The sequence below is a fragment of the Indicator indicator genome, chromosome Z (genome assembly GCF_027791375.1).
Source record: "Indicator indicator isolate 239-I01 chromosome Z, UM_Iind_1.1, whole genome shotgun sequence".
NCBI classification, from domain to species: domain Eukaryota; kingdom Metazoa; phylum Chordata; class Aves; order Piciformes; family Indicatoridae; genus Indicator; species Indicator indicator.
In genome coordinates this window covers 44,003,844-44,017,308 of record NC_072053.1, presented here as the reverse complement: position 1 = coordinate 44,017,308, position 13,465 = coordinate 44,003,844, and the positions used below count along the sequence as shown (strand labels likewise).

General features: G+C 41.0%; 1 protein-coding gene across 1 annotated transcript in view; it reads right to left on the bottom strand.

The window, feature by feature from the left end:
• CNTLN (centlein) overlaps positions 1 to 9,844 on the bottom strand; it is a 318,217-nt gene extending 308,373 nt beyond the window's left edge. Inside the window, 2 exon segments of the mRNA XM_054397579.1 lie at positions 6,304 to 6,494; positions 9,837 to 9,844. Of these exon segments, the coding sequence (XP_054253554.1) occupies positions 6,304 to 6,494; positions 9,837 to 9,844 (199 nt within the window).
• Between the last annotated feature and the right edge of the window lie 3,621 nt (positions 9,845 to 13,465).

The following is a 13,465-nucleotide window of genomic DNA, read 5'->3' as shown; positions in this document are numbered from 1 at the left end:
GTATGTTATTACCAGAACACTCCAAAAGCAGTCTTGGTGTGTCATAAATTGTTCCTCATCAATACCAAATCAAAACAGTAGAAGCTTTGGGAACTACCACACTACCTGCCTCTACTCCCCTTATACACTTTAACACAATAATGCATAACATGCAGACATTATCTGCAGTATTACTTTTTTTTTTTTTCATTTTATAAGTTCTAGGGTTTTTCTCCTTTACTTTTCACTGTTCACTTTTCACTTTAGCTTGTTTGTGTACTATTTCAAACTTCTTACCAGCCTCTCATCTAGGTCTTGAAATATGTAGGACTGCTCAGCTGCTTATAGAAGTTACCTAAAAGTACTGATAGGAATTAGATAGATTAGATTAACATGTGTATGTAAATGCATGTTTCTCTGTAGGCTGTGAATCCCATGTTAATATACTAATATCCCCATCACAGATTTAGGAGGCCTGCTTCTCTTTATTGTACTAATAAGATATTTATGGGCAGGGAGCTGTGCATCAGTGCACAGTTAACTGATCTTTTGCCCCTGGAGAGACAACTTTGAAACCTCTGAAGTCAAAATGAAAACAGGCTTAGAGTTATTATCCAAGCCCTGCTTTGTGCCATCTTACAAAAGAAGTTGGGCATGCAATTACAGCAATCTCTAGCCATGAAAGTTGAAGAACAAAACTAGAATTTATGACCCTGTGGAGATACTAACATAACTGTGAGGAACCTTTGATAATTACTGTGTTTCCGATCCTTTTCCTAACATTATGAGAGTCACCTCAGCCAGTAACTTCTGAGAAAAATAAAGAGTTGTCCATCTCATCTGGAAAGTCTGCAGGGATGTGGAGGGCTTTGCCCTCAGGTCTGGACAAGGCAAGAAGTAATCTCAACAAAAATCAATTCGTATCATAGAGAATATCCAGTTGCTTGGTCCTGGAAATCTAGCATCAGAAATGATTTCTGAAGATGAAATTTTTATGCTAAGTCAAGGATTCCTGATGTGTTTTACAAGGAGGATTCCTGATGTGTTTTACATTCTTCTAGAGACTGCCATTCAGCTGTCAAAAAATATGAGTTTCTCATTCACATTCAAGCTCATTTTGTCAGGTTTCTCTTATTTTTCAAGCAGTATGATTCCCTCAGAAATAGGCAACATAGCCATTAGCACCGCTCATCAGTATGAATTTTTATGAAAATGCACAAACTGACTTTTGCAAATGATGCTGGAGAAATGTTTAATGCTTAGTCTTTTCTTTTTTTCCTTTCTTGTCATCTCTTTGGGACTGTGCTGTCAGACAGTCTTGAGACATTCATAAACAGTCAATAGGAATGTGATACATTATCTCACAAGTTTTCAACACTGTTTTACTCCAAACCCCTTTCTTAATCATTCTCAGAGGCTCATCAAATAAGCAATTTGAAGTTAAGTGTTAGAATAATGTGGCTGCTGTTTTATAGTGGAGGAAAGTTGTTTTACACCAACTATTTAGGTGAACCTGGGAAAAAATTGAGTGTCATTATGCAGCATGTGCAGGGCAACCAGATGATCAACTGAGCCCAGTCAGTGTGGGCTCATGAAGGGCAGGTCCTTCTTGATGAACTGATCTCCTTCTACAACAAGGTGACCCACCTAGTGGATGAGGGAAAGGCACTGGATGTTGTTTATCTGGACTTTAGTAAAGCCTTTGACACCATTTCACGCAACATCATCCAGGAGAAACTGCCTGCTCATGACTAGGGTAAGAAACTGGCTGGATGGCTGGGCCAAATGGGTGATGGTGAATAGAATTAAATCCAGCTGGCAGCCAGTCCCTATTGGTGTTCCCCAGGGCTCAGTATTTGGGCCAGTTCTCTTTAGTATCTTTGTCAATGATCTAGGCAAGGGGACTGAGTGCACCCTCAGTAAGTCTTCTATTGTGGGTTGAAAATTTCCCCCGAACATTAAATTTGCCAGACCAGCTGAGCTGGGAGCAAATGGAAGCTGTATTTACAAGCAAAACTACAATCTACAATGGAATGCAATGAATATGTACAAATATACAATATTTACAAGTATTTACAATTAATAAACAGCACAAGGACCCCCCTGGCCAAAGACCAGGGGAACTGCAACAGCTTCTCCCCCCTGCCTTCTCCCTACCCCTTGTACAAAAGGGACAAGAGAAGGAAGCAGAGGGACGTTAGACTTAGCCAAAACAATGCAGCCACGGTCAAGCAGAAGCAAGTTAGTCTCTCCCAGATTGAAGAAGCGAGAAAAAGATTGTTTTGGGAACTAAATCTTATGGTCGATATCTCTCCAATGGAATTGTTTAGAATTATCTTTATTTTCCTTTTCACACCCAATAGTGATTTATTTACATTCTACTACTTTCTGCTCAAGATCTATGAAAAAAATTTTAAAGTCATAGCCTAGAACTACCACATCTGCAGATGACACTAAGCTGGGAGGGAGTGTTGATCTACTCAAAGGTAGGAAGGCTCTGCAGAGGGACCTGGACAGAGTGGATTAATCACCCAAGGCCAGTTGCATTAGGTTTAACAAGCACAAGTGCCAGGTCCTACAACTGGGCCACAATAACCCTGTGCAATGCTACAGGCTTGAGGCAGAGTGGCTGGAAAGCTGCTCATCAGAAAAGGACCTGGGGATGCTGGTTGACAGCCATCTGAACATGAGCCAGCAGTGTGCTCAGGTGGCCAAGGAACAGTGTGGCCAGCAGGACCAGGGCAGAGATTGTACTGCTGTACTTGGCATTGGTGAGGTCGTCCCTTGAGTACTGTGTTCGGTTTTGGGCCTCTCATTACAAGAAGGACATTGAGTTGCTGGAGCATGTCCAGAGAAGGGCAATCAAGCTGGCAAAGGGTCCAGAGAATAAATCTTATGAGAAGTGGCTGAGGGAACTGGAATTGTTTAGTCTGAAGAGGAGGAGGGTGAGGGGAGACCTTATTGCTCTCTACAACTACCTGAAAGGAGGTTGTAGTGAGGTGGGGGTTGTTCTCTTCTCCCTAGTTGCAAGTGGTAAGATGAGAGGAAATGGCCTCAGATTGTGCCAGGGAAGATTTAGGTTGGATATTAGTGAAAATCTCTTTACTGAAAGAGTGGCCAGGCATTGGAATAGGTTGTCCAGGGAGATTGTAGTATCACCATGCCTGAAGGTATTAAAATAATCTGTAGACATGACGTTTCAAGGCATGGCTTAATGGCCATGGTGGTGTTAGGACTCAATGATCTTAAAGGCCTTTTCCAACTGAAACAATTTTATAATTCTATAAAATCAGTTCTGGGCTTAATGAGACTAAACTCCAGAGTTAAAGTTCAGGCTGATGACAGGATTGTTGGTCCACCAAGGTTTTTATTTTATTTTATTTTATTTTAGCTTAGTTTAGTTTAGTTTAGTTTTATTCTATTCTATTTTATTTAATTTTTATTTTATTTTATTTTATTTTATTTTATTTTATTTTATTTTGCTATGCCTTTTCTTTGTGGTAGACCTCTGCCACTTATGATTCCGTTTAGTACTGGACTTTTTCATGAAGAACACAAAGACATTCAGAAAAACTAAATTGTTATCAAGTTGTCTAAAGATTGTCTCATAAAACAGATGGTACAACTTACTGAATACTACACTGGAATTTTCTCTTACAGAAAGTTGTGCTGTTGATTTTATTAGCTCTGACAAAGCTAACAAGTTGACTCATGTTATTTTATTCTCTTGAAATGGAATGTGGCCATATTTGGCTGTAGGATATCCTGCACTTGTATGCAATCTAGTGCAAACAAACACTGCATGTTTGTTTAATGCAGATGTCATTTGAACACTTTATACTCCTGAGAGACTCATTTGATGGACATGTTGGTGACTATCTCACAGCATGAGGAATTATAAGCAAAAAGTGAAAATCAGGCCATAATTGTCATAATTTGCTTTTCCCTTCATCATTGCTTTGTGCATTGGAAAACTTTGGTGTCTACTAGACTTTGTTTTTCACTGGACATCTCAGAACCAGTGATTTAATTTGCATTTCAGTTACTTGAGAGTCAGAGCAGTAAGACACCTGTGACCAGCCTTCAGCTTAGATAGTAAGGCCGATGATGAAAAGCATGACTACCATGCTCTATATTAATAAGGTGATTTGAGATCCACTCTCCTTGATGGGAAAGCAGACAGTCTATGGAATGGATGTCTCTGTCTGAAGCCTGTAACTAACTGCCAAATGGATTTAGCTGTTTCAAGACAGAGCAGGTCACAAACAGGAAAAGGTGGATGATGCCCTATGTGCTGCTTTCCAGGACAGAGGATAGCCTGAGGTGAGCTTCTTCCCTTCTGATGTCAACAAGAAATGCCAGTGCTTCTGCTCCAAGATTCTGATATTTCTGATTTTGTGGGGGAAGATATTTAGGCATAGCTTGCCTGACTCATCTTCTGTTAACAATCCTCCCCAAGGTGAGACAAGAAATAACATGATTGATCCTTCTGGCTCCAGCTTGGCTGAGGCAGTTCTGACTTCAGCACCCAGCCTTTGTTCCTACCCAATTTCAAAGTGAACTTTCACAGATTTAACACCTCAACCTCACATCTTTCCACATCGTACTACTATAGCCACTGAGTGGCTTCCAGACTTTACATCTAACTTGCTCATCTCCAGCCAATGATATTTTCAGTAACAGCAGAAAATGAAGGAAGAATAGCAAAAGCAGCTGCATGAACAATGGGGGTTTTTTGCATAAACGCTGTGAAGGTGGTGTCTCTCTCATGCCTTTGTTAACCATATGATTGTGGTTATTTTCTAATCCTAAATTTTTACCTAAGATCATCTTAGGTGCATTTTCATCCATCTCCAGAGTGCATCCAGATGTGGTAGGCATTTTATTTCCCCCTCCCTGACAGACACACACCCCCACACCCCCTCCCCAATACCACAGTTATTTTACTAGCTGCTTTTTGGTGAAGTGTCCTGTTTCTCAGTGTGTCTGGCTTCTTGCTAGGTATCTTTCAGTGAAAACTACTGTTCTGGTAGCTTATAACTATGACTAAAGTGATGGATGATAAATATGCTAATATTTGTCTGCCTTCTGCCTCCACCTTCCCCTCTTTGACTTCAGATATCTGTGTTAATATGTTTTCAGCCTTAGATCAACAACTGTTGTTTGCCTTAGTGTGGACTATATCCATTCTTGAGATGTAAAAAGATGCAACCAGAGGCTCCGGCAGCAATTTTACCACTCATTGTGGCACTGCAGAAGCATCATGGCATCATGATTTCTTGGGAATTGCAGTCTTTTTCCAACTATATGTTTGGCGGCAAATGCTGAGTAAGGGCAAGCCTTTTTTACATTTTGTCTCATGTAAGTGGCCATTAAAGCCAACTGTGTTTCCTTCTAAGAGAGCAAATGTAACCTGAGATGACTTGTAGTAACTTTAGCACTAGTAACGATCGACATCATGGCCTTTTTGAAAACAAACAAAAAACTGTCATAGCAGTAACTCAGAAAAATAGTTCCTCTTCCTACTCTTGAAGTGCTGCTATGATGAGGCAAAATATAATCTTGGTTATATTAGTGTTACTGAGATTGTCATCCCTGGAAACCCCAGTATTCTCTCTGATCACAGGATCATAGAATTGTTCTGTTTGGAAAAGACCTTTAAGATCATTGAGTCCAACCATTATCTGCTTCTTAACAAGTCTGGTGCTAAATTATGTCCTTTAGTACCACATCTATGCATCCTTTAAACACCTGCAAGAATGATGATTCAGCCATCTCCCTGTGGAGCCTATTCTAGTATATGACAACCCTTTCACTGAAGAAGTTTCTTCTCATACCCAATCTAAACCTGCCCTAATGCAATTTGAGGCCATTTCCTCTCATCCTATTTCTTATTACTAGGGAGAAGATACTGATGTCCGTCTTGCTACAGCTACCTGTCAGGCAGTTGTAGAGGGCAATAACATCTCCCCAAAGCTTCCTTTTCCCCAGACTAAAGAGTCTCAGTTTCCTCAGCCACTCCTGAGACCTGTCTTCCATACCCTTTACCAGCTTCATTACCCTTCTCTGGATTTGCTCCAGCACCTCAATGTCTTTCTTGCAGTGTGGGCCCTAGAAGTGAGCACAGTACTCAAGATATGGCCTCACTAGTGCTGAGAGCAAGGGGACAATTGCTTCCCTGGTGCTGCTTGTCATACTATTTCTGATAAAGGCCAGGATGCTGTTGGCCTTCTTGGCCACCTGGGCACACTGCTGGCTGTCAGATGACTGTCGGTCAACACCTCCAAGCCTTTCTCTGCTGGGCATCTTTCCAACCACTCTTACCTGAGCCTCTGGAGTTGCAGATCTGGCACTCAACCCGGATCAGTGTCACACATTTGCCTTCAGGCCATTGATCCAGCCTGTCCAGGTCCCTCTGTAGATCTTCACTATGCTCCAGCACCTCAGCACTCCCTCCTTGCTTAGTGTCATCTGCAAGCTTACTGAGGGTGCCCTCAATCCCCTTGCCGAGGTCACTGATAATGATACCGAAGAGGACTGGTCGCAATACTGAGCTCTGGGGAACACCAGTAGTGACTGACCACCAGCTGGATTTAACTCCATCAGGGCCACTCTTTGGGCCTGGCCATCCAGCCCATTTCTTACCCAGTCGAGTGTCCGCTCATCCAGGCAGGATGATATTCCAAGGGAAAGTGGTGGGAAAATGAACTCCGCCCACAGAGGTGGGTTGCCACTCAGAGAAGATAGCTCAAATTTAGGTTGCCTTCTTTCCCACTCCTAATGTAGCTGTTCATAGTGTAATGAGAAAACAAGAAAAAGTACCATGAATTTGTAAGGAAATTTGTTTCTGTAGTGTATTTATTTGTGCTCTGTTTTCCCTTACTGTTTAAACCAGGTACCTTTAGTATGTATGCATAGCACAAAATTTTGACAGGTTTTTTAAATTGTTCAATCAGTACAGAAGTCTTAAAATTCCTGTTGAAGTCACTTTGCTGAAATCAGTGGGAGTTACTTATTGAAGTGAGTGAAATCAGGATTTAATGAATAGTTTGTGTCCAAACAATTGATTCTTCTCATTGTCTTTCAAGGTAATTATATGTTTCTCTATTTGTATATGTGTCATATATGTTACATAAATATGAGAGGCAACACACACATGAGATGCATTTTGGTTTCCTTTGAGACCTGATTGTATGCTGAATACCATTATCCCTCTGAATGCCTTAGGACTTAAAGTTAATATGCAGTGAGAAGGCACTACTATGTCCCTGTGGACCTATGTGGTTTACATTTGTAATTCACTGTAGGAGTACAAATGATACAATGCTGAGTGACTCCCAACTTTACTCTGGGTGTGGTGCCTGACAGATTGTTAAACTTCGTGTTGGAAATCTTTTATTAGGCTTCTTTCTTCAGTATTCCTTACAAATTGCCTTGTTTGTCATTTGACTGAAATGTTGTCATCATCCCTGTCTGGGATTTCCTTTATTCTTTGTGGGGATCATAGGGGGACAAATGCAAGACAGAGGATGTTGACGCATGATTAAATGACTGCCTTCCCATCCCTGCAAAGTCTTAATGTTTGGCATATTGATGTTCACATTCATTGATTTGAAAACTTAGGAGGATGAAGTTTTATGACTACTTCTAAGTCCTTTTTACCTTAATAGAGTTTTTCTTTTTACTGGGACACTATGGTGAATAGAGTTTGTAGTTCCTATCCTCTTGTAGATGGAATGTTAAAGGTAGTACATGAAAGAAGAAATGAAGAGCAGAAACAAGCTGGACCAGAAAACTTAGCCCATTGATCCATGTCAAAACGCACTCTTGTTCCTAGCTACAGCACATAATCAGGAGGGACAAGACAAACCAAATCCTTTCAATCCACAGAGGTTACAGTGTCCCAGGTGCAAGTTCCAAGAGTCACTGTATAAGTACAGTTTGCTGTGCTAGGGAGATACAGGCATGGGTTATGCAAAAGTGACCTCAAAAGTGTGCAAGGAGTCCAAGAAGGATGATGCACTTGTAAATTTGGCTTGTCTTTTTTAAAAAAAAAAAAAAGAAAAAATAGTATATAAAGGTTGTCTAAGAGGGAGTGAACTGGGCCTTGCATAACTGAAATTTCCTTATGTACAGATGCTTAAAAGAGCAAATACTTGGCTTATCTGTAGCATCTTTACCATCAGGAAAGTAAGCCTTGCAGCATGCCTGTGCATATGTAGATTTTATTACTTTAATTTTACATGTAGATAAAGAGAAACATGAAATGAGGTTTTTTACACGGTACTTCATAGCACATCATTTCAGACTGAGGAGTAAGTGAACAGCTTCACATTCAGTTGCTTTTCCTAACTACTAGTCATATACCCTCCCTCTCAACTTTTACATGTAAAATTACAGTTAAGCAAGTATGTAAGTATAGATTTCTCTTTAAAAAATAATATCTGGTATGTTTATTAACAACCTGTTACATTCATTACTGCTTCTTGCCCAAAGGTTACCCATAATTCAAACATAAAATTTCTATTTGTGCACATGGCATATCACAAATAGGAGTAATTTCTGGAGTGAAATATAGAAAGCAGATTAACAGCATAAAGTAACAAAGTGCATGTAGTAAGACACTGGAGAGCAGACTGGGAAAGTGAGCAGTATCCAACTGTCTAGATGAAACTGCAGTGTAAATTCAATATATGCTAAGTTTATATAATATCATATTTTGATTAGAATACAGGAGTCAATACCCATGTTTTATGAAAAAATGTCAGCTGCAAAGATGTGTAATTCCTTAAAAGTACTTTATCATTGAAAATTTCCAACTGAGATCTCAAGATACCTTGCAAAAGAGAAAGCACAGATGCTGCTGTAATAATTGCTGAAAAAGTAAAGAGTGGGGATCAACAGAACTGCTGCCTTGGATTTTGAGTGGGTAGACTTTGGCCTCTTTAGGAGACTAGTTGACAGACTCCCTTGGGAGGGAGTCCTGAAGGGCCACAGAGTCCAGAAAGGCTGACATTCTTCAGTAATGAAGTTTTAAAGGTGCAAGAACAGGCTGTCACCATGTGTCGAAAGATGAATTGGCAAGGACGAGATTGGGCCAATTGAATAGAGACATTTGGTTACCAGTCAGGGAAAAAAGGAAAGTTTATGCTCTTTGGAAGAAGGAGCAGGCCATTCAAGAGTAACTCAGACTTGTTGTGAGGCTATGAAGGGAAAAAAATCAGAACAGTCAAAGCCCAACTAGAAAGTAATCTGTCTTCAGCTGTTAAAGACAACAAGAATTGTTCTTACAAATATATTAACCAAGAATGGGTGGACTAAGAAGAATTTCTGTCCTTTATTGAGTGCAGCAAGCTAATGTACTCAGCAGCTTCTTTGCCTCAGTTTTTAGTAGTAGAACCAGTTGTTTGCTGGGTTCACAGGCTCCTGATTTGGAAGAAAGGGATGGGAAGCAGAATAAAGCCCACATAATCCATGAGGAGATAGCTAGTGATCTGCTGCACCATTTGTACATGTGCATCTATGGAGATAGACGGCATACTGAGGGATCTGCCAGAAGTGCTCATCAAGTCAATTTCCAATGTTTATCAACAATCCTGATTAACTGGGGGGAGGTCTCAGTTGACTGGAGATTAGCAAATGTGACACCTGTCTACAAGAAGGACCAGAAGGAAGACTCAGGGAACTCCATTAGGCAGTACATGCAGGACAACCAGTTGATCAGTCTCAGTCCACACAGGCTCATGAAGGGCACATCCTGCTTGAATAACCTGTCTCCAAAGTGACCTACATAGTGAATGAAAGAAAGGCTATAGATGTTCGTTGTCTGGACTTTAGTAAAGCCTTTGACATTTTACCACGACATCCTCCTGGAGAAACTGAATCCTTAGGGCTTGGATGGGTGGACACTTGGCTGGATAAGAAATTGGCTCAAAGAATGGTCCTGAATGGAGTTAAATCCAGCTGGTGGTCAGTCACTATTGGTGTTCCCCAGAGCTCAGTATTGCAACCAGTCCTCTTTAGTATCATTATCAATGATCTGGGCAAGGGGATTGAGGGCACCCTCAGTAAGCTTGCAGATGACACTAAGCAAGGAGGGAGTGCTGAGGTGCTGGAGGGTGGTAAAGATCTACAGAGGGACCTGGACAGGCTGGATCAATGGCCTGAAGGCAAATGTGTGACACTGATCCGGGTTGAGTGCCAGATCTGCAACTCCAGAGGCTCAGGTAAGAGTGGTTGGAAAGGTGCCCAGCAGAGAAAGACCTGGAGGTGTTGACTGACAGCCATCTGAACATGAGCCAGCAGTGTGCCCAGGTGGCCAAGAAGGCCAACAGCATCCTGGCTTTTATCAGTAACAGTGTGATAAGCTTACAGAGAAGGAAGCTGAGGAGAGACCTTATTGCTCTCTACAACTGCCTGAAAGGACGTTGTAGCAAGATGGATGTCAGTCTCTTCTTGCTAGTAACAAGAGAGAAGATGAGAAGAAGTAGCCTGAAATTGTACTAGGGTAGATTGGGTATGAGTAGAAACTTCTTCAGTGAAATGGTTGTCAAACACTGGAATAGGTTCTCCACAGAGGTGGCTGAATCATAATCCCTGCAGGTGTTTAAAAGATGCATAGATAAAGGACATAGCACCAGACTTGTTAGAGTTATACAATGGTTGGAGTTGATGATCTTGAAGGTCTTTTCCAACCAGAATGATTATGATTGTATGAATTTACAGGTTATTTAAGGCTCAGTACCTCCAGTTTCCATCTAATTTCAAGTACTTCTTAATTTCTGTCATATCAAGGAGTTTTCTTCAGAATCATGGGGAGAAGAAAGAATGTGCATTGTATATATGTTCACTATTTCACTTCAGTCACAAGGTTTGAGGAGATACTACTGCACATGGGTTATACCTTATTTCTAAAGAAGATTAATTTTATAACACTACTCAGCCACAACAAGGACTTGGTGTGTGTGTTAATGTCTCTCTGTTAACATTTAGTTGCTATGTTAGGAATTGTTCGTAGTTACTACTAAATGAGGAGACAGGAAACAAGGAAAACTTGGTTGATTTACTCAAGTTGGCCCCATTTATCCAGTTTAGGTCAATGCTTTTGCTTGTCTTGTTTGTTCTGTTTATACTAAAAATGAGGTGCAGTCTGAACTTCATCATATTTTCAACACAGTGCAGGTTCAAAATGAATTCTGTTTCTAAACTGTTAAATCCTTTTGTGTTCTTTATGCAGGCACACTAATGCAATTCCTGTAGTGCATTTCTGAGATACTTGGAGAGCAGCATTGTTCCCTTTTTGTAGTTAGAGACTGCTCTGCATCATCTGGAATTTTTCAGTCTTTGCTAGATTAGTTTACTAAGAATCCCCAAATTGTTTCTAACTTGTATTTCCAAGATAGATGTATTGTTGGTAAATTCCTTGCCAGAACGGCTTATCCTACTTGATTTTTCAGGAGCTGCACTATCAGAAGTTTATATAATCTATTTCTAAAACAGTGTAGCCTGTGGCTGCTCTTGTCAGCTGACTATCCAGTTATTGCATTTCTGAAGATGGGTGGCAGGATCTTCCTGAAAAAAGTTAGAATTTGTCTAGCACTTGAGGTAGAGTGAATTTTGTAGTTAAAACAAACAACCCTCCCAAAAAGGAAATCCAAACCAGGTAAAATTCAGAAGAAACCAAATTCAGTAACACTGCTTTTCTGACAGTCCGTGCTTTCCTTTCTTCAGTCCCATCTGTTCTCAGTACGTCTGCTGTCCTCAGTGTTTCCTCTCTATGAAGGTTAATCTTTGTGTTTATTACCTGGGTCTAATCAGCTTGCACGGGCCTATTGAAACACTCTTGGATTATTTCCCAGCTGACTGGGTCACTGTGGGAGAACTGGATGAGGTAAATGCACTGCTTAATGTATCAGCAACATGCCTGCAAATTGGATGAGTTAAACTATGTAAAGTTAAACCATACAACCTAAGCTTCCATTTGCATAAAATGACCAAATCTTAGAGCAGGGCCAAAACTGGATTACAGTTGTTTTCCTATATTTGTTTTTGTGAGATATGGAGATGGTAAATATATAACTCTCTTATCAGAGTTTTTACATTAAAAATGGTATTTTCAGAGCAGCATACTAATTTCTAAGATTTCCTGTGTCTTAAACCAGAACTGTTAGTTTATGTTTGATGGTCTTTTGTGCATGCTCACATGGTTGGCACATGTGAAGGAAAACACGTAGATTTTTTATACAACTTCACATTACGGGTCAAAATAACAAAGTCATAGAACAGAATCATGGAATAGTCCAGGCAAGAAGCGACCACCAAAAGTCATCTAGTCCAACCTCCCTGCAGTCAGCAGGGACATCCCCAGCTAGACCAGGCTTGCTAGGGCCTCGTTCAGTCTTACCTTGAATATCTCCAGGTAGGGGCCTCCACCACCTCTCTGGGCAATCTCTTCCAGTGTTCCACCACCCTCATAATGATATTCAATCTAAATCTGCCCTTCTCTAGTTTGAAGGCATTGCCCTTGTCCTGTCACTTTGTAAACAGACCTTTGTAAAGGCCTTTGTAAACAGAATCTCCCCATCCTTCCTGCAGGCCACCTTCAGGTACTGGAAGGCTGCTATTAGTTCTGTCCGGAGCCTCCTCTTCTTCAGGCTGAACAACCCCAGCTCCCTCAGCCTGTCCTCATAGCAGAAGTGCTCCAGCCCCCTGACCATTTTTGTGGCCCTCATCTGGACCCCCTCCATCAGGTCCATGTCCTTCCTATATTGAGAACTCCAGACCTGTACACAGTACTCCAGGTGAGGTCTCACCAGAGCAAAGTGGCAGAATCACCTCTCTGGATCTACTGCCAGTGCAGGATGTGATTTACCTTTTGGCCTGCAAGCTCACACTGTCTGCTCATGTCCAGCTTCTCAACCATCAACACCCCCAAATCCTTCTCCAAAGAGCCACTTTCTATCACCACATCCCCCAGTCTGTATTGATAGTGAGGATTGTTGCCCAGGTGCAGAACCTTGCACTTGCTTTTGTTGAACTTCATGAGGTTTGCCTGGGTGGAGACGTGTGGAAGTCTTACAAAGTAAATACAAATACTGTAAATAAACATCTTTTCTGAAATCCTAAAAATGCTATATTTGTGTTCACTAGAACTAGCACGCCATATCTTCAGGAAGGTATATCTTAGCAAGTATTTCAGAAAGCCTGATACTGCTTTCAAATTTGGATGGAATTTCTGGTTGTGCACATCAGTAGAAGATCTGTGTAACCCAGGCACTGTGAGCAAAGCGTATTTGACAGTCTTTCCAAAAGCAGCAGGCACTGGTAGATCTGCAGTAAACCGTCCAAAGCCAACTGTCACTAAAAACAGCAGTAGGCCACCACATAGCAACCACAAGAATTAATTTAACAATTACAGTGGTTATGGCCTCATACATGCAGTGTTGCACATCCCTGTGTTTCTGTGTTTAAGTTAACATGACCTCCA